At 36.2% G+C, this 21,965-nt stretch overlaps 3 protein-coding genes across 3 annotated transcripts; 1 reads left to right on the forward strand and 2 right to left on the reverse strand.

Moving 5' to 3' along the window:
* Positions 1-945: 945 nt before the first annotated feature.
* LOC128892045 (sphingomyelin phosphodiesterase 4) lies at positions 946-4,797 on the reverse strand. The gene is made up of 14 exons (XM_054152113.1): positions 4,641-4,797; positions 3,975-4,274; positions 3,804-3,906; positions 3,497-3,728; positions 3,229-3,439; positions 3,054-3,166; positions 2,827-2,985; positions 2,590-2,761; positions 2,335-2,520; positions 2,060-2,275; positions 1,897-1,989; positions 1,655-1,831; positions 1,340-1,569; positions 946-1,254 (listed from the first exon to the last, which is right to left on the reverse strand). Exons 1-14 carry the CDS (start codon positions 4,665-4,667, stop codon positions 1,116-1,118), a joined length of 2,358 nt encoding a protein of 785 aa, XP_054008088.1. The 5' UTR covers positions 4,668-4,797; the 3' UTR covers positions 946-1,115.
* Positions 4,798-5,050: 253 nt separating this feature from the next.
* Positions 5,051-14,218, reverse strand: LOC128892048 (solute carrier family 23 member 1). The gene is made up of 13 exons (XM_054152118.1): positions 13,912-14,218; positions 11,759-11,887; positions 10,417-10,574; positions 8,362-8,567; positions 8,164-8,290; positions 7,939-8,059; positions 6,699-6,954; positions 6,482-6,610; positions 6,269-6,427; positions 6,109-6,188; positions 5,873-6,014; positions 5,651-5,786; positions 5,051-5,282 (listed from the first exon to the last, which is right to left on the reverse strand). Exons 1-13 carry the CDS (start codon positions 13,942-13,944, stop codon positions 5,207-5,209), a joined length of 1,752 nt encoding a protein of 583 aa, XP_054008093.1. The 5' UTR covers positions 13,945-14,218; the 3' UTR covers positions 5,051-5,206.
* A 2,004-nt stretch (positions 14,219-16,222) lies between these two features.
* LOC128892047 (nuclear cap-binding protein subunit 3-like) lies at positions 16,223-21,906 on the forward strand. The gene is made up of 8 exons (XM_054152117.1): positions 16,223-16,660; positions 16,836-17,002; positions 17,307-17,458; positions 17,586-17,978; positions 18,065-18,465; positions 18,536-18,685; positions 18,752-19,020; positions 19,495-21,906. Exons 1-8 carry the CDS (start codon positions 16,538-16,540, stop codon positions 19,637-19,639), a joined length of 1,800 nt encoding a protein of 599 aa, XP_054008092.1. The 5' UTR covers positions 16,223-16,537; the 3' UTR covers positions 19,640-21,906.
* Positions 21,907-21,965: the final 59 nt, after the last annotated feature.

Raw genomic sequence — 21,965 nt, forward strand, 5'->3', positions numbered from 1 at the left:
GCGATTGAAAGTTGATGGCGGACTGTGAAGCAGTGGTGCAATCGCTGGGTACGCTAAATTTTCAACTATGAAAACTGAATGATGAAAACTAAAGAAACGTATGCAACGTTTTAAAATGATTTTTACTAAAAATATTTATATTTATTATTTTAATTATTGGTTTTTCTTTTTTTGGTTACGCTTAGGAGTTTATATGCCGCGGTAGCTCGAAGGATTGATGTTGGAGAGACTAGCGTCGTGCATAATTACAATATAACGAGCAATAGTTAACTCGGCGGGATATACATTCGCATGGTCTTCGCCTAGGGAGACATAAAAATGCTGTTGGAGTCGGGTTACAAGTAACGAGTCCAATTAAAGGGTTTTTTCTTTCATGGAACGTGTGCGCGACGTATAGTTATTTTCGTTAAACGCGATATATGTTTATATACAGTATCGAGAATATGTATAACGAGAGTACGAAACTTCGATGAAAATGTAAATGAGAAAAAAGGAGAAACTTCCATACATAAATTAGCTCAAAGAATACAATAGTTTGAACTGCGAATAGTGAATACTGTTAGCGAATTGCATACTCCACTTTGCTCCTTCAATGAGAGAAAATTGTAATCTATACCTTTCCGTTTCTTTTACCGATACCTTTCACGCGGAATGTCGCCGCTGCAGTCCAATATCATTTCCATGCCTCACAATGCCGACGTTAACGAACCACCCGTATGTACTTACGCGAAGCAGTCTACGTATGTACAGCACGAGATCCACAGAAATGATCGGTTATTCGTAACATGTATTGATTAAATAGTAATTACTCCAGCGACATTCGTAGCGGTATTTCGAAGACGTGTTGTACCTCTTGCAATACGAGCTGTATAATGATAACTTATCGCAGTATTACTCTCATTCTTGGACAGGAAGGATCAACATTGTCTTTATTAAGAAATGGTATTTTCGTACTTTCAAAAAAGCATTAAATTTTATTTTAAATTATTTTATACACAAACATATCCGCTTAAATATTTGAAAAATTACAATTCGTATACAAATTTACTTTACGAATACCTTTGAATATCGTACAAAATAGCACGTGTCAGTCCTTAATAACGCGATGATTGTATTTATTGAGTTACGGAGAACGATGTATTGGGCCTAAATCTGTCCACGCTCCATCTAGTCCAAGGCTCCAATGTCGCGCGTACTATTATATATACAAACCACATGCAAAAAACGAATCCGAGAAATGCAAAGGCACCGTAACTGTAAAGAGAGATTCCGGTTACATGATCGACATTAGCTCCGTAACAAAAATAATCGCAACATCAATTAAGGTTGAGCCGCGTACTTTGTCAGCCAAGCGATAAATATTCCTAAACACATGGTTAGGAGAAAACTATAATTAGCCAGCGGTCGTAAACTCAGTCGAGGGGGAATACGTTCCTCGTAACCACTGGAGAACCCATCCTGTGTTCTTTTTGGTAGCTTCACAACTTTGGTGGGTGGTTGTAAGATCTGTCGGCAAACACTGCCAAAGAAACCACGCTGATGGTACATCGCGGTTATCTTGTGTCGGTACTGTTTGAAACATACCAAAGTAAAACAAACTCATCTAAAATATTTATTATTATTTTTACCGAAAATATTTTTAAGTAATGTTTACCTTCATATTTACGTAAACGCAAAGTTTGTAAAAATATCTAACAAGGAAAGCACACTCGTTGCTTCTCACTGGCTGTAATTCTGGATCTCCCATGTACTCGATGTATTGACACGTTTGCCTGTCTTTTTGCACGGATACAAAAACACCTGGCTTACTCGTATCTAAGCTCGAATCCGTCTATAAGATAAACGTATTAGAATTCTTTAATCTATTTAAAAATGATTAGAGAAGTAATTTAATACTTGTGATTGATGACAAAAGGATGTCGATAAAATGCTCTCGTGATACTCTTGATCGGCTTCGATTGCTACTTGAGGGATGTTTTCTACGTTTATCTGTAAAATATTATATGTACGAAATAGCAACATTCCATACAAGTGTTAATCTTGTCTGTATCGTACTTACCTCGAAAATTTCAATTAATTGTTGCTGTGCATTTGCCAAGTAGATGGGAACTCGACGTCGTTCTTCTATACTGATGTCGTCCGAAGAATCTTCGTTATTGAAAAACTCCCATATTGCTAACAAAAACCGTCTATTTTTTCGTTTCTTTTCTAATGCATCGATCAGACTAGTCGCGGTTAAATGTGCCTGCTTTATTGTGCTCAACAGACATACGACCTAAGATAGAAATTCCAAAAATATTAAACAATAAGAATGCGATTATACATTTAACATACTTGCGAAGCGGTAGACATTGAAAACATTGGAACGTATTGGTACGTCGGTCCTTCGAGTTCTAAAATTTGTTGTCGTACAATCGAAGCCCATTGATTCGAAGATGCTCGACTTCTACTCAATCCAACATCGTCCATGTGACTCTCAACCTCGCATATCATTTTTGCTAAATAAGGTTGCGAAAACACCTGTAAAATACATGTTTGATAAAGTAGAGCCAAGTTGCACTTCCAATTGTTTACATAACGTTCGCTTACTTTGGTAACCCTGAACAACATTAATGCATTTTTAGGAGCTACGAGGTCTGTTCTCATGAAACGCGGGAGTAGTTGTTCAAATATAGCTGTGTACGCTAATAGATTGTTTGCAACAAAGGGCATCCACCTGTACGCATCGTATATTTTTCCCCGTTCTTCTTCTTCCGGTTTACTATAAAGAACGAAGGAATTTTTTACAATAGTATTCTAAGAGCCTACATTAAACTATGCACATACCCTTCCTTTGTATATGATATACCAGGGAAATATCTCCATGGCTGAATAAAGCTCAACCATGCTTCAAGAATTAATCTAAATGAACTATCTAAAGGCCAATGATATATGGCTTTTCGTAGGAATGTGTAGATCTTGCCTTGGACAGAAGGCAAAATTATTCTGTGAATGACAAAGACATGTAGAAAATTTGAATTATTTTTACGCATTTATCTAATATTTTTAAATACCGTTTCAATTCGTCCATTGCACTTTTATCGCCTATCGCGCTGTTTGCAAACTCGTGCAAGGTTTTTATGAATGCTCGTACAAGGCGTATGTGTTCTCCAGAATGAATACTATGCTGTAATTAAAATTGTACGTGAACTTATGAATCTTATAAAGAACTGTTCGCTATGAACTTACTCGACGCGGAACGGACGAAACATACGTAGTCCCTAATCGTGGGTTCAACTGATTCTCTTCTGAGCATTCTAACCAGAAGTCGAGAAAAACTTGAACTACAGTCTCGCTTCTCCATACTTGCGGTAGACACTGCTGCTGCGGTACAGTGAACGTGACATTCGGAGATCCTGGCGATAATATTGATGTTTTCAGCAGCCGCGGAGTTTGCAATCTGTAATAATTTTTGATTTAAACTTTTAACTTATCATTAAGTTTCGAAATAGTATACCTTTTAGATTCCGGGGATTGCACTAATTTTCTTTGAGGTGTCTTCCGAATATATGGACCAATGATAGGCAAAACTGGAGAATTATCTCTAGGTAAAAAGTGGTACAAGTAACAATGCGCTAATTGAACATAAACAGTTTCCCAGTTAACCCAGACATTTTCTTGTTGCTGCACTTGTAGCCATGGGTTTGTTAAATGATAAGCAAAATGAAAGATGTAATATTCGAAGGGATCTGTACCAATGTTAAGGATGTAATCTATTCAAATTTTTTTTTTAAATCTTTAGTCTAAAATAAGAAAAAGGATACTCATATTTAACACAGATACAGCACGTGTACCCTGATCATCTCTAATTTTATCAAGATAGAATGGTGGTATTACACCTTCCTCCAGCATTGAACGTATTTTTACCTAAGATAAAATGTAACAATTAATGTTCTTTGCTTCTACGATTATAACACAATAAGTATCCAACATACCGGCAAATATGATACTGGAAAATTGTACTTCAAGTAACAGTCTGGTAGTAGTTTATAACATAAAGAGAAAACTGGTCCCTGTGGGTTAAGGAAGTTACAAAGCATTTCATATTCTTGTGGATTTTTCTTAAATGTGATGCTGTGTAAGCCCCAACCAATATTATCAGTTGTTCCAAATAATGAATCGATCAGTATTGGAAATACATGGTGTAATTCTGTTGTACTGGATTCCTCTATCAATGTTGCTATTTCCTTGCACCGCTGTACCAATGGCATGTTCAGATACCTCTGCATTCGGATCTATATGTGCAATACATATATTGTAATGTGAATATATTGACTACAGAGATCGTACAGATGCGTATAAATAATTTATTGGTTCTATACAGGTAAATCTATACATGATAAAAATCACATATCAAGTACACTTTAACACAAAGAATGCAACATGTACACTGGTGTATATACTAGTTTATTTCAAAGTATAATACATTTTTAAAATTATAAACATTGCAGACAATAGGTACAATTTTAGTAAAAAGTTTACTTTCCTGTAACATTTTAAATAAGCCGGTTAACGTATTTAAGGTTAAGTACAGGTTATGTTTTCATAACACCTTAGCCGAAGTTGCGTTAATAAATAAAAACAGTATACGTATTTAGTACCGTAGCGATGTCTGTAGATGTAGCCATGATTGTGTTTGTTCGATTTTACGCGAATTGTTGTTAGAGATGACATTTAAACGTCTCCAAACAATGTTCTCGCCAACCGTAGTACTTCGCGCCACATATACAATTAAAGTGTCGAACACGTTGTGACGTTGCTATCTCCAATGGCAGAGATGGGCAAAACCCTAGGCTTCGAATAAATCTGAAGTTTGCCGACGTGATTGTCTCGTTTCCTTCTTTGGAAAATGTTTAAAAGAGGAAACGAGACAATCACATCGGCAAACTTCAGATTTATTCGAAGCCTAGGGTTTTGCATGGTTTTGCTCATCGTCCTGTGCCAGTGTTTTTCAAACATCACCTTTAATATTTAGTTGTATTCGCGAGGAAATAAAAAAGTACAGTTCATCGTTCTTTATATAAAAACTATTTTATTCTCAATTCCATTAAAATTAAGTTCATATTCAAATAGCCGTTCCTTTCTTCCACACTGGTTCATCCAACGTTCATACCATCGCAAGTTTTGTTGCAATATATCAAGTAACGTAAAACCAATGTTACATTCACTATTTTTTCTGACCGCAGGAATAGATCCCTGGCTTGTATGTAGGTAGAAATGGTACGTAATATGTCCATTTCCATCTGTAACAGAGATTATCGGTAGAATGCGAATGAGAATCAAATCTGTGGGGAAATACATAAATAAAATGGACGAGATGATTCAAACTAACGAATGTACAGGTGTGGTGGGGATGAACCTTCAGCTGATTGTGAGATGGATGTGATTGTACAGGGCGAGACGAATTACGATTCAAGGTCGTTTAAGGTCACTCAAGATCACATGCAAATAGTAGTTGAATATCTTGGAAAGTATTAGTTCCAGGATAAATGTACATTAATACTTTTATGCTCGAAATTCATTGCTCTATCGAATTCTGACATAAAATTGCTAATTCTATTATAACAAAGGCATTCTTTCTTCAGTTCTGAAGTATGAAATATTTGTTCACCTTCTCAAAACGCTCATTCCGAACGGAAAATCGAATGTATTGGGCACGTATTCTCCTTGATCATCTTTATCATCTGTTGTGGTATTTAATTCCATCTCCTTCGACCAAGCTATGAGTCCACGTTCCTCGGGCGTACCTAGATAAGTAGAAAAGAAAGATAGAATATTTTAACGTTGAAAATATATGAAACATTACAGATACATTAAAGCGAGTGAATCGTACCAGGTATGATGTTGTCCAGCAAACATCCCATTACACCCCCAACTAAGATAGTCGTGCTGAGCAAGACGGTGAGGACTCCGTCGGCTATTTCATTTCCAGTCTGGATCACGTCGGAGTGTTTGATCATCCACTTTGACAAAACCTGAACAAATTTATAACGAAGAGATTAATTCTACAAAGATGAAAATGTATAGTAATATAGGATTATTATATTTTATTACAGAAAATGATGTTACCAAGGGGAAGAAGATGGAAAAGCCTAGGATGTAGAGATTCCTCGCAGAATTCAGGTTCACGTATTGCAACGCGGAGAGACCTGGAGAATAATAATATTTTCAACATTTTTATTCGGGATAGTTTTAAGAGAGGAATGTGTTTCTCGTTTTTGTACCACACCGAAAGCGCAAATCATTCCAAACATCACGCAGAATATCCCGCCGACTATGGGCTCGGGGATGATAATGAAAACGGCGCCGAATTTGCTAATCAATCCTTGCAGGATCATCAATCCGCACGCCCATTGGATCACTCTGCGACTGCCCACCTTGGTCACTCCTGCGAACCATCAATTTTAAGTATATTGTTGCGCATTTGGGAAAAATAGTTTACCTATAGTTCCAACGTTTTCTCCAAATGTATTCGTGCCGTTTCCACTGCCCCAGAGACCAGCCAACATGGTGCCCAGACCCTCCATACCGATACCTCGGTTGATGGCGTGAACAGGTGGCGGTGGTGCGCCTGAAAATTAGTATAATAGTATTAATCCAAACGATACTGTTCTAAAAATCAGTATTCGTTATATATATATATAATGTATATTCCATACCACACATTCTGGAAGTGGTTGGATAATAGCTGATGGATTCCACCGTGCAGGCCAGTACACCAGCTAGCATTCCCAACACACCCGACAGAGTTACAGTAGGTGTGCCCCATTGGCCTGGGTACGGCACACGGAACCATGGAGATTGGCTGATAATTTTTATTTTACTGTCCGCCCTCGCTGGGTGACCGACAGGCAAAGCGTCGGTCACGGTCAAGATAGTGCAAATTATCCACATGACTACTATTGTTAGTAACACCTGCATAGCAACGGAATAATGAATTGGGTTAGAAATAATCAATAATGTTATTGAAAAATATATCACGGTACTAAATTAGAAATGAGAAGGTTAAATACTTGGTAAACACGCAAACTAGTTGTTAAAATATAAATGAACTCATGGTTTTCGTTGTGGCTCGGGTGCTGTAGAATTGTACAGGGTGTCCTAGCCTTAGTGATACAGCGCTCTAACTCCAAAACTATCGTCCGAATGGAAAATTTCAAATATGGAAATTGCATGGTAAAGTGAGGCTCATGTTTCAGCGAGAAGGAATTTTTGTTAAACTATATATTTTTCTTTATACCATGCAATAGTACTTTTCAAGACGAATTCATTAAGCTTTAATGTATTAGGTTGTCCCAAACGTTTCTTTCGCTTTATTAATAAGTAATACATGCACAATATTTTTATGTTTTATGTTACATTACTGAATTGTGCACGATTCATTTTGCTCCATTACTGTTACAACATGAATATATATGAAATTAGATTGTCTATTTATATAAACACGACCACAGAAAATAATTGAGTGCAACTCGCGAAAGAAACTTTCGGGACAATCTAATATTTACCCGATTTCTATTAGTTTTCAAGCTATAACGCTTCAAAGTTTGCTAATTTTCAAGGAGAAAACCCGGTTCGGCCGCGGGCGGTCCCATTGATGTGGTAAGCATCATGGGGTTCTTGAAATTAAGTCATCTTCAAACAAGTCATGAACAAAATTAAGATAATAAGGTCAGAGATGTTATGTAAAAAAAGAAAATATACACGATAAGTGCAATATGGACGAAAAGAAAGTAGCTCCATGCACTATAAAATAAACAACCGTGATACAGAATGAAGTATAGTTCGATAAACAAAACGTAATGTATGTGTGGAACACGAGGCAATTAAAGGTAGATTTACGGTGTTCTTTTCGATGCTGATCATTTCTCTAACTAATCGAGATATCAACGTTTTTACCGGGAATAGTTTGAACAGCTCGAACCACACGACTCGTATCCCCTCGCCTTTACGGTACATCAGAATGGGGCACGGCACGTTCACCAATATCTGGGAGTATAGGGTTAACATCAGTATCGTTCTGGAGAAAAACACACGTAGTTTTAGAAATTTTGTTAAAAGAATTTAGAAAAGATGTGCATATATTTTTACTAATTGTATAAAATGTTTGTTTCAGAGTCTTACCCAGCTGCGATGCCCCAGTGTTGCGACGCTGCGTCAGCCGCGTTCTCGAAGAGGGATAATCCAACCAGCGAGACGGTGGGGACGATTGTGAGTGGAGTGATGAATTTCAATAGGTAGCCAATAATTCCTGTGTATGAAAATATATTGAGTAGACGAAGAGTCTAACGGGGATACTTTAAATGATTGCGTTTCATGTACCTCCGAACCCGATGACCACTTGGAACAAAGCGGACACGGCGATCGCTCCAGAGAGCTCCCTCATACGGACCTGCCATAATTCGGTGCGATCATCTGCGGACATTTCGTTTAAAATTTCTGGCGCTGGACATTTCCATTGTGGGAGATTCAACAGGGCAAGAGTTGGGACCAGAAACGATATGGTCCCTCCTTGTACCAGGGGCAATCTAGGAGAAATATTAGAAATAGCATTAATCAAAGGTAGAAGGCTTAATTTTAATATAAAAGATATTAAGTAATGAGTAGTCGCATCAGTTATTTAGTCATTAGCGACCACGTTACAATACATTATTACATTTTGTGTCTTATTACATTATATTTAACATATATCGCTTAGTTTTCATCAGTATAACAGTTTTTACTATCTGAAATTAATCACATAACAAACATCTTCAATTATTTTGATTTTCTCAAAATAAGTTATTATTCCTTTTATATATAATATTTTGTTTCTATTTAAACATTGTTCAATATCAACAGGAAGTTTTTCTTGGGTTCTGACATTTGCACCAATTAGACATTCCAGCAGAATATGTTTAGTAGATGATGCTGAATTACAATTTTCAGCAATCCCTTTTCTACGTTACTTACTTACTAGACACTCTGTAGTGTAGAGTAATACGACAACGTACACTACAAAAAATACAGGGTGATCCACTCGCTAGTAGACACAATAGACAACCACAAAAATAGCCGACCGTCGTTGTAGACTTCACGACGGTCGGCTATTGTTGTGGTTGTCCATTGTGTCTACTAGCGAACGGATCACCCTGTATTTTATCCTTCATTTAACTATAGATGAATGAAGTAAGTTTCCTGGAAAGATGAATAACGTTACAGTAAATATTCGCACTGCTTGTAAGATATAGTGCCACTGTTAATTAGAAGTATAAACATGCAGGATCGCTACTAATCCGGTTTATGTAACAGAATGCTTGAAAAGCCAAACGCAATAAATTCTGGAAGAATGAACATCCCATAATTCGTGGCATTGAACAACAGTGCTCGTCTTGTGTCGTAAAGTTTATAATAAGGATCGAGGGTGACTCTTTCCCGGAACCTGAAGTCGCTGACGAGTCGTAAATCTTGCTAAACGAGAGTACGAAACAATGTTCATACGATAAAATCGCCGAGCATTAGCATGAGGAATTAGTTGTAAATATTACAGCTTGAACGAAACACGTAGAATTATCTAACAATTGCTCGGTACGCATTTACCGTTCTCTTTGAATTACAAATACATGTTAATTCGAGTTTCGTGTCGCGTTAATGCCTTTCTTGTTAGAGATGTTAGACTAAATGCGTAAATGTAATCTTGAATGTTAATCGTCTATCGTAAATCAGTAACGTAATCATTGTTGAAATTTATGTAAACGTTGCAGAAACTACATAATAGAATTTACTCGTTACTCGGAAAATAAGTAGACAGACTCTGTTATATCGTAAAATATTTTAGCAGAGGGCTCGATGTAATGAAAACGAAGCAGTCTACGCTATTTTTTTTTTATAAGTCACTTGTACATCGAATTAGAACAACACGAGTGAGGTGAGATGATTGACTTATTAGACACCGCGCGAATTCTTGTACGATTCTCTTCCTCGAGTTGAGGATCCGTAATACATTATTAACAAGATATAATCGACTGACAGGACGGTTATTTTCAATGATTACTTTAATGGTCACCGAATTACACAAAAACGTCGTAATTAAATTAAATAGCTGTAGCGAGATTGTTGCGATTATTCAGTTCTTCTTTACATTACATCGAACATATAGTGAACCGCAATCGTCGTTATCATGAACCTGGCAAGCAATTATCCTGCGCCTATCTAGCGACTATTATCGCTTCAATAGTCTGAAATGATTCATAATAAACTGGTTCAGAATAAATGTACATAACCGGTCCCATTAATCAGGGGAAACACGCAAAGGAGTGTAGCGAACTATAAATTAATTATTAACACGTTAAATTATCCAGCATTAAATTCGTAACCTGACACACTTTCGTGTATTACCTGCAGCCTATGATTGTCTGGAAAAATGTGACCAATCCCGTGACAAAGATCATGGTGGAGATTATGTAACTTCTGGAAGGATCGTCCTCGGCCATGCACAAGGCTGGCGTCAGGATAAAAGGAATGGAGACGATCGCTCCTATCATCGTCAAATAGTGCTGTAAAAACGTGTCCTATATTTGTTTTCTTATTTCTTTCAATAAGACGAGAGAGAGAGAGAGAGAGAGAGAGATATTGTTAAAAAATGCGAGTGGTTTGAGTGGAATTTGAACGTTAAGCTCGCAAGAGAGATTAGAAAATTCTCGACTGCCGAGACACTATCGAAAACATAGTCGAATATGTATCTTATCAGGATAAGCGAGATTATTGGACAGATCTACACCGTAAGTCACGAGGATTACAACAGAGATTTGCTTTGTAGAACTCAGGTTAAATTCAAGGTCTTGCTCTTCCTATGATTCCGCTTTCGAGCTGATTAGAAACGAAAATGGAACTGAAGTAGTATACAGGGTGTCCCAGAATTAGTGTAAGAACCGGTAGCTGGAACGATTCTGAACCACAATTTCCTTTGCAAAAGTGTCGGATGGTTTTTGAATTATTAAGGAAAAATCACCGACCAATCACAACGCCTGAGTAGCACGCGCTCAGCCACGAGAGCATAGACTCGAGTCAGGACTGGCTGGTTAGCCTGAACGCGCGCTGCTCGGCCGCTAGTGATTGGTCGGTGGTTTTTTCTTAATAATTTAAAAACGAAGCACCATCCGACGTTTTTTGACAAGGAAACTGTTGTTCAGAATCGTTTCAGCTACCACCCATTTCCGGTTCTTACACTAATTCTGGGACAGCCCGTATATGTATAGTCGCTGGAAGGGATCTTGTGAGGTCGTAAACCGAAACAGTAGTTATTACTTTATTGGCCCAGGTAACTGATCCGTAGGACAACAGGGGTGTCGCGGCTCTAAAGTATACATGTCCACGTTACACCCCGGGGCCCCAAGACTTAATGTTTGCTACGCGGGTTTTTCCAAATTGAAAAACTCTTGTCGATGATTGGTTAACTAAGTTCCTACCTACCACAGTATTTTCAATAAGTCGGCCAACAGAATTATGTGTGAACATACATAAGAAGAAAAAAGTTATTGAAATGTGAACATCCTAATTCTGATATCATACGGCCCTGAACGAAAACTCTAGCTCTGTCCTTGTCTAAAAAGGTGTCAGATTATTAATTGCGGTCGACTTAAGCTGTAAAGATCGATGTCCGACCGACTTTACAACCTGACAAGATCCCTTTCAGCGATTATACTTAAACTACTTCAAATTTAATGCATCGCAATAATACCTGTAGAGCCATAAACAAACACAGATACCAGGGTGGAACGTCGTCGATCCCGTAGGTAAGATTCGTGTTTCTGTTGCCTTTGCTGGCGGTCTTACCATCCTGCTGGTTGAAGGTTGAACCCTGTATGTTCTGGAACAACAAAAAGCGTCGTACGTCGCGCGATTTAATCAACCGTGAAACTAATTCGCGCCGTAAAACTAATTCGCGCCGCGAAACGTTCGAGGCGGTCTCGTTACTTCCAAGAAATATTTCAGCTTTTCTCCTACGGAGTTCGGGATCTTTTATAATGACGTCGTAATTTTTTCTACGTCGCGAGGTCTCCAATTCGAGCCGTTGAAACGCGAACGCAACGCTTAGCGCGGAAAGACCCAGGAAAACAAGAATAGACGCCAGGTTAGACAGCATCCCCAGCGAGGTAGCAGAAAATATTCGTTATTATAATAAGTTCGGTTACGCAATTACGTAGGAGAACAAACTCGCAGTAATTGTATCGCCACGCTCGTTAACACGGTTAACTACGTTGCAGTATTAATATCCAGTAAAAGACATAATTAAAGGAAGCAGCATTAGGTAACGCGGTTCGTGTTTTCATGCAAATTGTTTCGATCAATCCCGATGGATTTACAAATCTCGCTGCTTTTCTCAGTGTCGTGATTTTCCAGATCTCACGTGTAATCTCGTAGTTCTCATCGTCTGTTTAACGATTGTTATCGTCGGGATTAATTCAGAATCGCTGGCAAATTATCAAATCGTCGTGAGATACTTTTTTGCTTAGTTGGCCACGTGCGAAAGAGTGAGCTAGTTTGGAACTCTGTTTACGTTGGATAATATTCCAAGATATTTTTAAAAAAACCATTGGAACTATAGATTTCAAATCTTTGGAGGAATATTTATTATAAGAATGTAAACTATAAAATATAGTAATTATCATTGTGATCTTTGTACGATTACTTGTCAGACAGAATAAGATGAGCCGGGTTTTGTTCACTTCCAAACTGATCAGACTCCGAAACTACCAAAACCTGGAACCGTGAGCTAATCGACTAGTAATTCAAACTATAAAATATAGTAATTATAATTGTAATCTTTGCACGACTATTTATTATAAGACAGAATATGATGAATCGGGTTTTATTCACTTCCAAACTGGTCAGAAACTACCAAAACCTGAAACCGTAAACTAATCGACTAGCAATGTAGACTATGAAATACAGCAATTATAATTCTTCTAGTTTCTAATGAAAAAATTTAAAGCAGGAGGTAAAGTGGATAATCGACTAAGCACGTGCAAACACCACGAGATCCGATAACCACTGTTCTCCTTGGCGACGATGGTGAATTGTATCTTTCAATCGCGAAAACATATTTAATTGCGGTTGACGAAGCGTGCACGCTACGCGGACAATACTCGCGCTCTCAATGTTCCCATTGGAATCTAAATATACATCGTTACCGTCCTTCTTAAGATCACGATCGTTCAAGTTCATTATCAAATTCGCGTCACACCACGAGTCAGTGTTCCTCGAGCTACACAGGGAAAAGGGAAATCGATTCAGACATCCTAGGCCTCGATCGCTATTCACGCAAACAATTTCATTAAAATTGTTGTTCATTGTCCGTCTTCCAAAATTCAATTTTATTCTATTAAAATTCAAGTTAAACGAACAACGCTAGGTTCTCCGTATATTGTTTACAATAATGTGTTTGGATCATATTTGGGGATTCATTGTCCCCAGAATGAAAGTCAACGGTGTTGTTCATCTTACAACACAAACATTGCTTCGAGAACAAGAATCGTATCGGAGAAAGCGTTCTTTACGAAAGTAAATGAAAAATTGTCAACCGCCCTATTTTAATTTTTAATAACGTATCTCCGAGTCAGTTCCAGTGAATCTCCGTATCCGCTGTATTTAAAAATATAAAACGATACTATATGTTTATCGCGTTAAGCTTTCATAGTACTAAATCTTTAAGCGACGCGTTTCGAGATGCTCCCAGTTGCTCGAAACAGAACAGTGCCGCGCTTTAATTGCTTTTAATAGTCTAAAATTGCCGACGGTCACGCTGACAATAATCATCTCGATTAGAAAGCTTCTCGAGAAGCTTCTAGCAATTTTTCTTCCTCTTACACGCGAGTGTCTCCGATCACTTACCACTTCTGTCATCTGCATCTCGTTTACAGCCATACTTAAATCGCGTTTTCACTCTGAAATTGTAGCTGACGTTCGAATTATCCCGTTGCGGAATCGGGATTAAATCGAGGAGCTCTCCACCGCCACGAAAAACCCCGTCGATCCTCCGGGTGCCGCCGAAAGTATCGCGGAAGTACTCCTCGGCGCGAAACGGACGGACATCGATCGGCGATCCACGTTAAAACAGTGTCGGCGGCTAACTGTTTCAATAGGCGCGATCGCTCCTTAATTTATCACTAAATGCCTCGCTCGGAGACGAGACGTGTACGCTCGACGAGATCCGCGTAGATTTTGGTAACTGTCGTTTCACGAAGAAAGCTGGCTAACAATTAAAGCACACTCTGACTGGGGATGATGAGAACTAATAAATTGTCGATCAGGCTCGTTGGTTCTTTTTATTCTACTATTGTTACATTTTTAGGCCTCTTTTATTTCAAGGATAAACAAATTGAGTTTATGTTTACTTCTGTCTCTTGGAAGTATATCCGATAATTTCATTCGGCTCCTGAATCGTTGAACGTTAGGAAAGAATTGTTTGTTTAATTTTAGATTTTTTATATTAGCTTGATGCGTCGAGTATAACAAAAATGAATGATAAACAAGGTAGAGAAAGTATAAAACATTTTGTATTAAAACATTGTACACTAAATTATAATACGTAACGACTTTATCAACAATAAATTCAATACAGTAAATATATACAATAACATCCATGAAAGTAATTGAAATTACGAATGAAATACAAATATTAAATGATATAAAATATTTCAAGAGTCTTTAAGTTTGTTTGAACGAACTAAAATATCAAAGGACATTAGATTATAGTCTAATTACCAAAGCAGATAAACCTAATTACTTCTACATACGGCAAGTAAGTAGTAGGTAACAGGCAAGTAGTAACACAGTCAGAAATGTTTGAAAGTTGTAGTAAAAAATTTACCAAAAACCTTGTTAAATAATCAATAATTCATATTATTCTGACCACAGAATCGCGTGCAGGCGTCTTTGACTTTAACTTTTGCGTAATTATCATTCTAAGCAGAATTTGCTTTTGACATAATATCCATATTTTACAATACACCTGATATACAATTGCACGTAATTTTGGTTAGACGTTTTATAAACACTGCGCAAGTAGTCGCGATACAGAACAAAAATATACGAATTCTTAGAAAATGCTTAGTTTGAAGAAACATTGTTACTTTTAAAATATTTAAATACATAATTTGTTTTTCATCGTTGTACATCGTATCTTTGTATCTTTTATATCTTTTAATTTGTTATTTACGGTCTGATTTAGATTTAACTCTATTATAGACCCACGCGTGGGTTGCCAAGGAATTTTACCTATATATTTCACCTGACTCTTCATTGATAAAAATAAGATTAACTATACGCTGTAAAATCTCGTCGGAAGGTACTGATAGGGCTTCTTCGGTTATTGCTGACCCCTTTACGTAGATCATTGATCAAGATTGAATTTTTAATGATTTACCAAACTTAATGTAACTTTCCAAAAGGAAAACTACTAAGAGAACGTTTAACTTTAAATAGATACAACATACCTCAGTAATAATTAATTGTAAACATAAGATAATTTGTGTCGTGTTGTTGAGTTATTATAACGCAACTGGATGAAATGATTGGTAAATTAGTAATTAGAAAGTAGTTCCCACTGTCTCCGGTTATCGATTATAAAATATTTAATTTAAAAGTATGCTCGCTCGATTCATGGACACAAAATTCGTATCGGCATCTAGCGGTCAATACGTCGAACTAATTTTCGTATATATGTATGGCACTTATAAACCTCCTAATATTTCATTTTCCTTATAATTAACTTGAAATAAAGTTAAATAATAAGTACATGAAATAATAAAATGATTATCGTGTGCGTAATTATGCCAATTTATTATTATTTTAAATATTTTATCTTGGTACTGGTGGCGCCATCGGTGGGAAAACGCCCAAGTTTGTAGTGAAAATAGTTCCCACTGTTCCTGCTAGATGTCGCAACAGGCACCTTTGTATTCATTATTTTATATTCTGCATAAATGCTTAAATACTACGATTCCTTGCGTTATAACACTCCAGTATATTATTTTAATATAGTATTTAAACATTCATCTGCTTTTATTTATGTGAAACAATAATTATCGACACCTTAGTTAGTGGCGCCACCTAGCAGGAACAGTGGAACTATTTTCACTACAAACTTGGGGGTTTTCCCGCCGATGGCGCCACTGAGACTATCAAGTAATTAAAAAAATGATAAATTGACGATTTTATTATTTCCTACGCTTACTATTTAATTCTATTTCAAGTTAATTGTGAGGAAAATGAGATTAATAAGGTTATTAAGTGCCATACTCATTCGACCCTAAAGACCATTAAAGTTTGATAGAGTTTCGCCTCTTCAAAGTTACTCTGTTTATGTAGTCAAAGCTGTACACCATAACTGACCATAACCTATCGTGTTGTTTCTCTTGCGTTTTATTGCATACATAGCAATTCCAAAAACCGGTGTTTCATGTTTTCTCTGTTGTTTTCATAATATTGTCATAAAGTAGAAGCGAAAGCTTAAAAAATGGAAGATCTAGTCGAGGTTATGGATGTGGAAATGGTTCCTGTGGGGGATGACAGTAAAACTGTTGATTCTGACCAAGCTAGTGTAAAAACGTTTAATTCAAGCAATATGCAAATATCAGAGGTACAGAAATATTATCGTTAATTACGTTTTGCAATTTGTATAGAATCCGATCGAGTTCCTTTCTCAACCATTTGTTTTTAAGCTTTATGTTTCCTTATTTATATCTCTATTTCATTATCCAACCAGGAGTTATGTAAACAGTAATTAACGTGATTTATTTGTTTTATTCGAATAGAAGGAATTGGGCAGCCGTTATGAGAATCGTGGTGGTATGTTTATGACAGGTGTAGATATATTTAGCAAAGAGGAGAAACTGAAAATGGAAGAGAGAGCTAAGCGTTTTGGATTAACGGACAAATTAAAAAGTAGTTTGTCCAATCAAGAGCAAGACTTGTACTCTAGGTGAAAATTCTTATAGATATTAGTTTGCCAGCAGGTCTTATCGGTAAAGGTTATCTAACAAGTTCAAATTAATTCTGTATTAACAAACTATCAAATGATTTAGAATTTTTAAAATGATTAGGACTGTGCCATTTAAGGTAGGAATTGTTAGATAAATCTTACCGGTAGATTCAACTTGTAAATCCAGAACAAAATGTATAAAACATATAACAAGAAGAGTCTCTGAATTTTTGAACAACCCTGTTTGGTGGACAAGGCACAATGTTTAGATAACTGTGGTATAGTGTATTCTCTTGCTTTTTAGTATGGGCATTATAGAGGATAATGAAAACACCAAAAATATCAGATTGAATGTGATACATATGAGAGGAACTGAAGAAATGAGCACCAAAGATGTTTTCAAATATTTTGAAGACTATGCTCCAGCTTCCCTCGAATGGATTAATGATGTGTCTTGTAAGAACAGTTGAATATACTATTTTAATATTAATATTAATGCTTATAAACAATCAGAGTCTTTTTCGGCTTCTAATGAACTAAATACGAAACTACGAACATTATACTAATATTTAATGTATTCTAGGTAACGTGGTATGGTTAGAGAACTTATCTGCAGCCAGAGCTATGTTGGGATTATCAAAAAAAATTATTGGTTTGGACAAAGCCGCTCAAAGAAGTATAAAGACGCACGACAACAGTCCAGACGAAGAGAATAACGTAGCTACTGAAGAATGTATTGAAGAAACGGACGATGATAATGAAAGTACAAACGTAACAAAAGATACACCGCAAGACGATTATATAAGTATCAAGGATATCAATTGTCCCTTACCTCCTGGTTTATGGAGAAAGGGTATCGATTACCCTAAATCTAAAGCAATATTTCTTAGATTCGCTACTAGAGCTGATAAGAAGCAACCAAACGCGGAAAAAATGAGTGAATATTACAAAAAATATGGAAACCCCAATTTTGGAGGTAATTTTACATACCATATAAGTAACGTACTGACACATAACTTAGTAAATGTGAGAAACTTACATTGATGTCTTTTTTTTTTACAGGTATTAAAGGAATCTTGACAGAGTCTCGCAAGCGAATGTACAAGCAAATCAAGCAAACTAAAAGAAGAGTCAAAGAAGAGCCGGAAGACGATACTAAAGATAAGAAACGTGTAAAAAATCCGTGGGGGGCATTGTCGGAAAACTGGGGTCTCGATGATTTCGTAGAGGACGATTTCGATACGAAGAACGATCATAAAGATCAGGGGCGTAGCGTAAAGGAAAGACTGGGTGCAAAGCATTCTCCAAAAGAACCAACAACCGTGGAAGAACAAGAAAGCAATCCAAGTAGCAGTGACAGCGAAGACGAATGGCGTAAAAGGAGTAAAGTATTGCGAATGCGAATGCATGCAGACGACGAGGAAGAAAAGATACACAAACGACGCGCGAAACTTCGACAACAAGTCGGTAAATTGTTAATAGAAAATACTGAACACAGCGAGGACTTGATTAAACATTATCGTTCATTTGCAGACAATGTTATGCAGCTTAAGTGGAGCCAATGATTTACGATCGAGGCTCGGTAGGTCGAGAACAGGAACACAATTCCGTGATGCAATCCAAGTAGTTGTAACAAATACAAACGTAACGAAACCGAATTCAGTGAAACACAACGATTCAGAGGTCAGCCATAATCTCATTTTTAAAGAAGGATTGGCGTATTTTTTACTATGGGTATATTTTACATAGGAGGAAGATGGTGAAATCGTAGAGGATGATGAGAGCCAAGAAAAGGAAGAAGGTGAGTGGCAAGGATCCGACGAGGAGGAAGAAGAAGAAGAGAAGGAAGAGGAAGAAGATTACAGTGACGAGGATAGCGATAGACCAGCAAAAGAAGTCCAAGGACCTAAAGGCAGCGTGATAAAAGTAGTTCAGCACAAACCTCGCGTTGCTTCTACAGTGTGGGCAAGATTGAACCATGTAAAAAGTGAAGTTATCGACAACTCTGTCAAGGATAGGTAAGAATTGCAAGAAATTAATATACAATTTGGAAGAAGTTAATGTAGATTCTTCGGTTTTTTGAAACATACGGAAATATTGTACCTGAAACTAATAAATGTGGAAAAAATGAAAAAGAACGCAAGATAAGTAATTTCTAAGTAGACAGAAGCATCATTTGTAATCTATTCTATCCACTTTAAAATTTATAAAAATATGATATGGTACACCTGCATTCTACCTCGATCTACATTGGCTGCTTTAAGGTTATTTATAAATGTTCTTTTTAAGTTGTTCCACATTACTGTCCCGCGTCTGAGGAGAGTCTTCTATGTTGACTTTAAATATATCTATTTCTGTACTGTTTAGAAAACTAAAGAATCTATATTCTTTAATTTCTTTATTCGATCGTTTAATTCTAACAAAATAATAAAACTACATCTACAGAAAAATTAACATGAATATAGTTTTGACTGTACAACAATGTTTTAAAGGCATTCGAAAGTACGAGATTTAAGGAGTACTTTGAAAAGCGGTGATCTTCGCTCTCGTATTGGTGCTCACGCGAGAGGACGCTCCCCATTGAGGATAGAAGTGAAAAATGACAAATACACGGAAGAAGATAGTGATACGGAATAGTTGTTGATTAGTCGAACGAATTGTCACAGAAATGTGAGACATGGTTATGTTTCAGTGAAGAGTACAGCGTGGTGCAAAACTTTATAATTGGTGTATAGATATATAGAAAATGCACTCATTACGCCGAATCTGTCGCGATCCATACGACTTTTATAGCAGTTATCGATCAATGATATTAATCGACTGATGTAATATCATGTTTCAACATTGCGTTATTTCAGTTGTTTGCGTTATTAGATGCAATTATAAATTTCAGTGATTGGCCATTTGAAAAACAGTCGTCAGATGTAGCCAAAAGTTTTATGCTGCAAGCTTCAGCTACAAATTTTCCAAGATAGTGTATAATTAATATGTACATTTCGACATATAAAATTTTACCACGTTCTTTACTCTTGCTGTGCACGTCTTTAACGCAACCAATGCGTTACACATGAATATTTTTTACTAGATCTCATCTTCCTACTCTTAAAACAGTATAAAATATTAACGAACGGGTAATGAGTGCTTCCTGGAATGTATATAAACATTATCGAGTATAGATAATAATCGAAAAAAAACATACTTTCGTTCACGCATTGGGTATGGGGAAATATGTATTTTTAAATATTCGTTTGTGTGTCCGTGTCTACGCATATAGTTCGTTGAACATCGAGCACTTTTAATAATAGTAATAATGATAATACTATTATAATGCTAACATTGGATATTTGAGAATATACATATATCGTCTAAGAGAAGAAATATTTTCAGATACTTCATAATTAACGAAAGAGTAAACTTCTACTCGAAAGAAGAAAGTATGCAAACGAATATTTAATGCATGGTGCATTGAAGCAACAATGTAATTTTAGAGGTTATATTTGTTTTGAAAAATTTCAGTGTTAAAACCGATAAAACAAAAGTAAAACTGGAAACTCAAAAATACTCAACACAAGTGTAAATAAAAAATAAACTTTTACGCGATTAATACGATACGTGCAGAGCATTTAGAGTATATTTTCCTTATGTATTTTGTGAATAATTAAATATTTCGAGATCTGTGATTTCTTAGAATTGTACTTTTAAAAAAGTAAACAAAAAAAAGTACTGTTTAATAACGATAGTTCACTGGCCCTCTAAAGTCTAAATCGTCTTAATCGCAATACGAACTTTTTGTTACACATCGAACAAAAAAATACGATTAATTAAACGATCCATCGAGATCAAGTAACTAGGAAGAAGAATAATTGTGACATCGATTCCGAATAATTGACCAATAAAGCCGCTTTTATATTAGCACAATAATACTTTGAATAGTCATTTAAAATACAATAATTGATAATTACGATTTTCAATACATATATATGTATAATATATATATTCATCATTTACACGAATAACAATTATTCGGAGAAATGGCTGAAGATAATTTAAAAAAAAAAAGGAAAGATTTCCCGTCGAAGAACACAATGGATTATTGGAATATTATTCTTTAGCCGCATTCATGGAGTTTTATATTGTTACTTTGAGTCTTTCTTCTTAATAATTAATCTCGTTTCTGTACTGTTCATTATCTTGAACAACGATACTTCGCTACTTGTATACCATTACCTCATTTCAAAGATCAGTATTAAATTTTATGAATGCAGCTGGAGGCACGAGGTAATTTAATGCATTAACAAACGAGATGTAATATTTTTGATACCATTCAGCGTTCGAACATTTATATTATATAATGTGCTTTATTCAAAATGGCATGATCATTTAAAGTCGTCTAACTACGTTCGCTATCCGTGAGTTGACTTTCTAACGTGGGTTATAATAGTTTATTACTTGCAACGGTCTACCCGATCGTGAATTAGTCTCAACGTTCGCCAACTACCTACTTATTTATTTCTGCTGCAGAATTAAAAATATCAATCTCGTTTGTTAAAAGGCAATCGTGCAAAATATCGAGGATCTCTTTCTCCTATCTTACATAAAACTGTTAATATGTTCTTCTAATTACTGTTTTTGTTTTTCTTTGTCGGAACGACGCACCCCACCGTCGATTCTCTCACTCTTTCTCCCGTTATATATATATTTTTTTTTTTTGTTCTTTTTGTTTTATCATAAATGACGTATAACATTGAAAATCCATAGACGAAATATTCTTTCAATATTCGGATATATAAGATATGAATCGGCAACAACAACAAACACACGCAACGTTAAGTATATTAGGCCTGATGATATTGATAAGATTTCTATCAATGTATATTAAACACTACGATCTATCGTTGCTCGCATTCGACTTGCATCCTGTGTCTTTTCCTTCGCGATAATGGTGTTCCAATGTTACTAGTTT

This window comes from Hylaeus anthracinus, unplaced genomic scaffold (genome assembly GCF_026225885.1).
Source record: "Hylaeus anthracinus isolate JK02 unplaced genomic scaffold, UHH_iyHylAnth1.0_haploid 12002, whole genome shotgun sequence".
Classification (NCBI taxonomy): Eukaryota; Metazoa; Arthropoda; class Insecta; order Hymenoptera; family Colletidae; genus Hylaeus; species Hylaeus anthracinus.

Excerpts from the sequence above, each read along its gene's own strand:
- LOC128892047 (XM_054152117.1), top strand. The coding sequence starts at position 16,538 with ATGGAAGATCTAGTCGAGGTTATGGATGTGGAAATGGTTCCTGTGGGG. Across the intron at positions 17,003-17,306 it reads GAGCAAGACTTGTACTCTAG|TATGGGCATTATAGAGGATA; the intron begins GTGAAAATTCTT and ends CTTGCTTTTTAG. Across the intron at positions 18,466-18,535 it reads GCGCGAAACTTCGACAACAA|ACAATGTTATGCAGCTTAAG; the intron begins GTCGGTAAATTG and ends GTTCATTTGCAG.
- LOC128892048 (XM_054152118.1), bottom strand. The coding sequence starts at position 13,944 with ATGGCTGTAAACGAGATGCAGATGACAGAAGTG. Across the intron at positions 8,291-8,361 it reads AGTGGTCATCGGGTTCGGAG|GAATTATTGGCTACCTATTG; the intron begins GTACATGAAACG and ends TTTCATACACAG. Across the intron at positions 5,787-5,872 it reads GCTGGACAACATCATACCTG|GTACGCCCGAGGAACGTGGA; the intron begins GTACGATTCACT and ends CTACTTATCTAG.
- LOC128892045 (XM_054152113.1), bottom strand. The coding sequence starts at position 4,667 with ATGGCTACATCTACAGACATCGCTACG. Across the intron at positions 2,762-2,826 it reads ATATCATATACAAAGGAAGG|TAAACCGGAAGAAGAAGAAC; the intron begins GTATGTGCATAG and ends CGTTCTTTATAG. Across the intron at positions 1,570-1,654 it reads GCGTTTACGTAAATATGAAG|TACCGACACAAGATAACCGC; the intron begins GTAAACATTACT and ends TGTTTCAAACAG.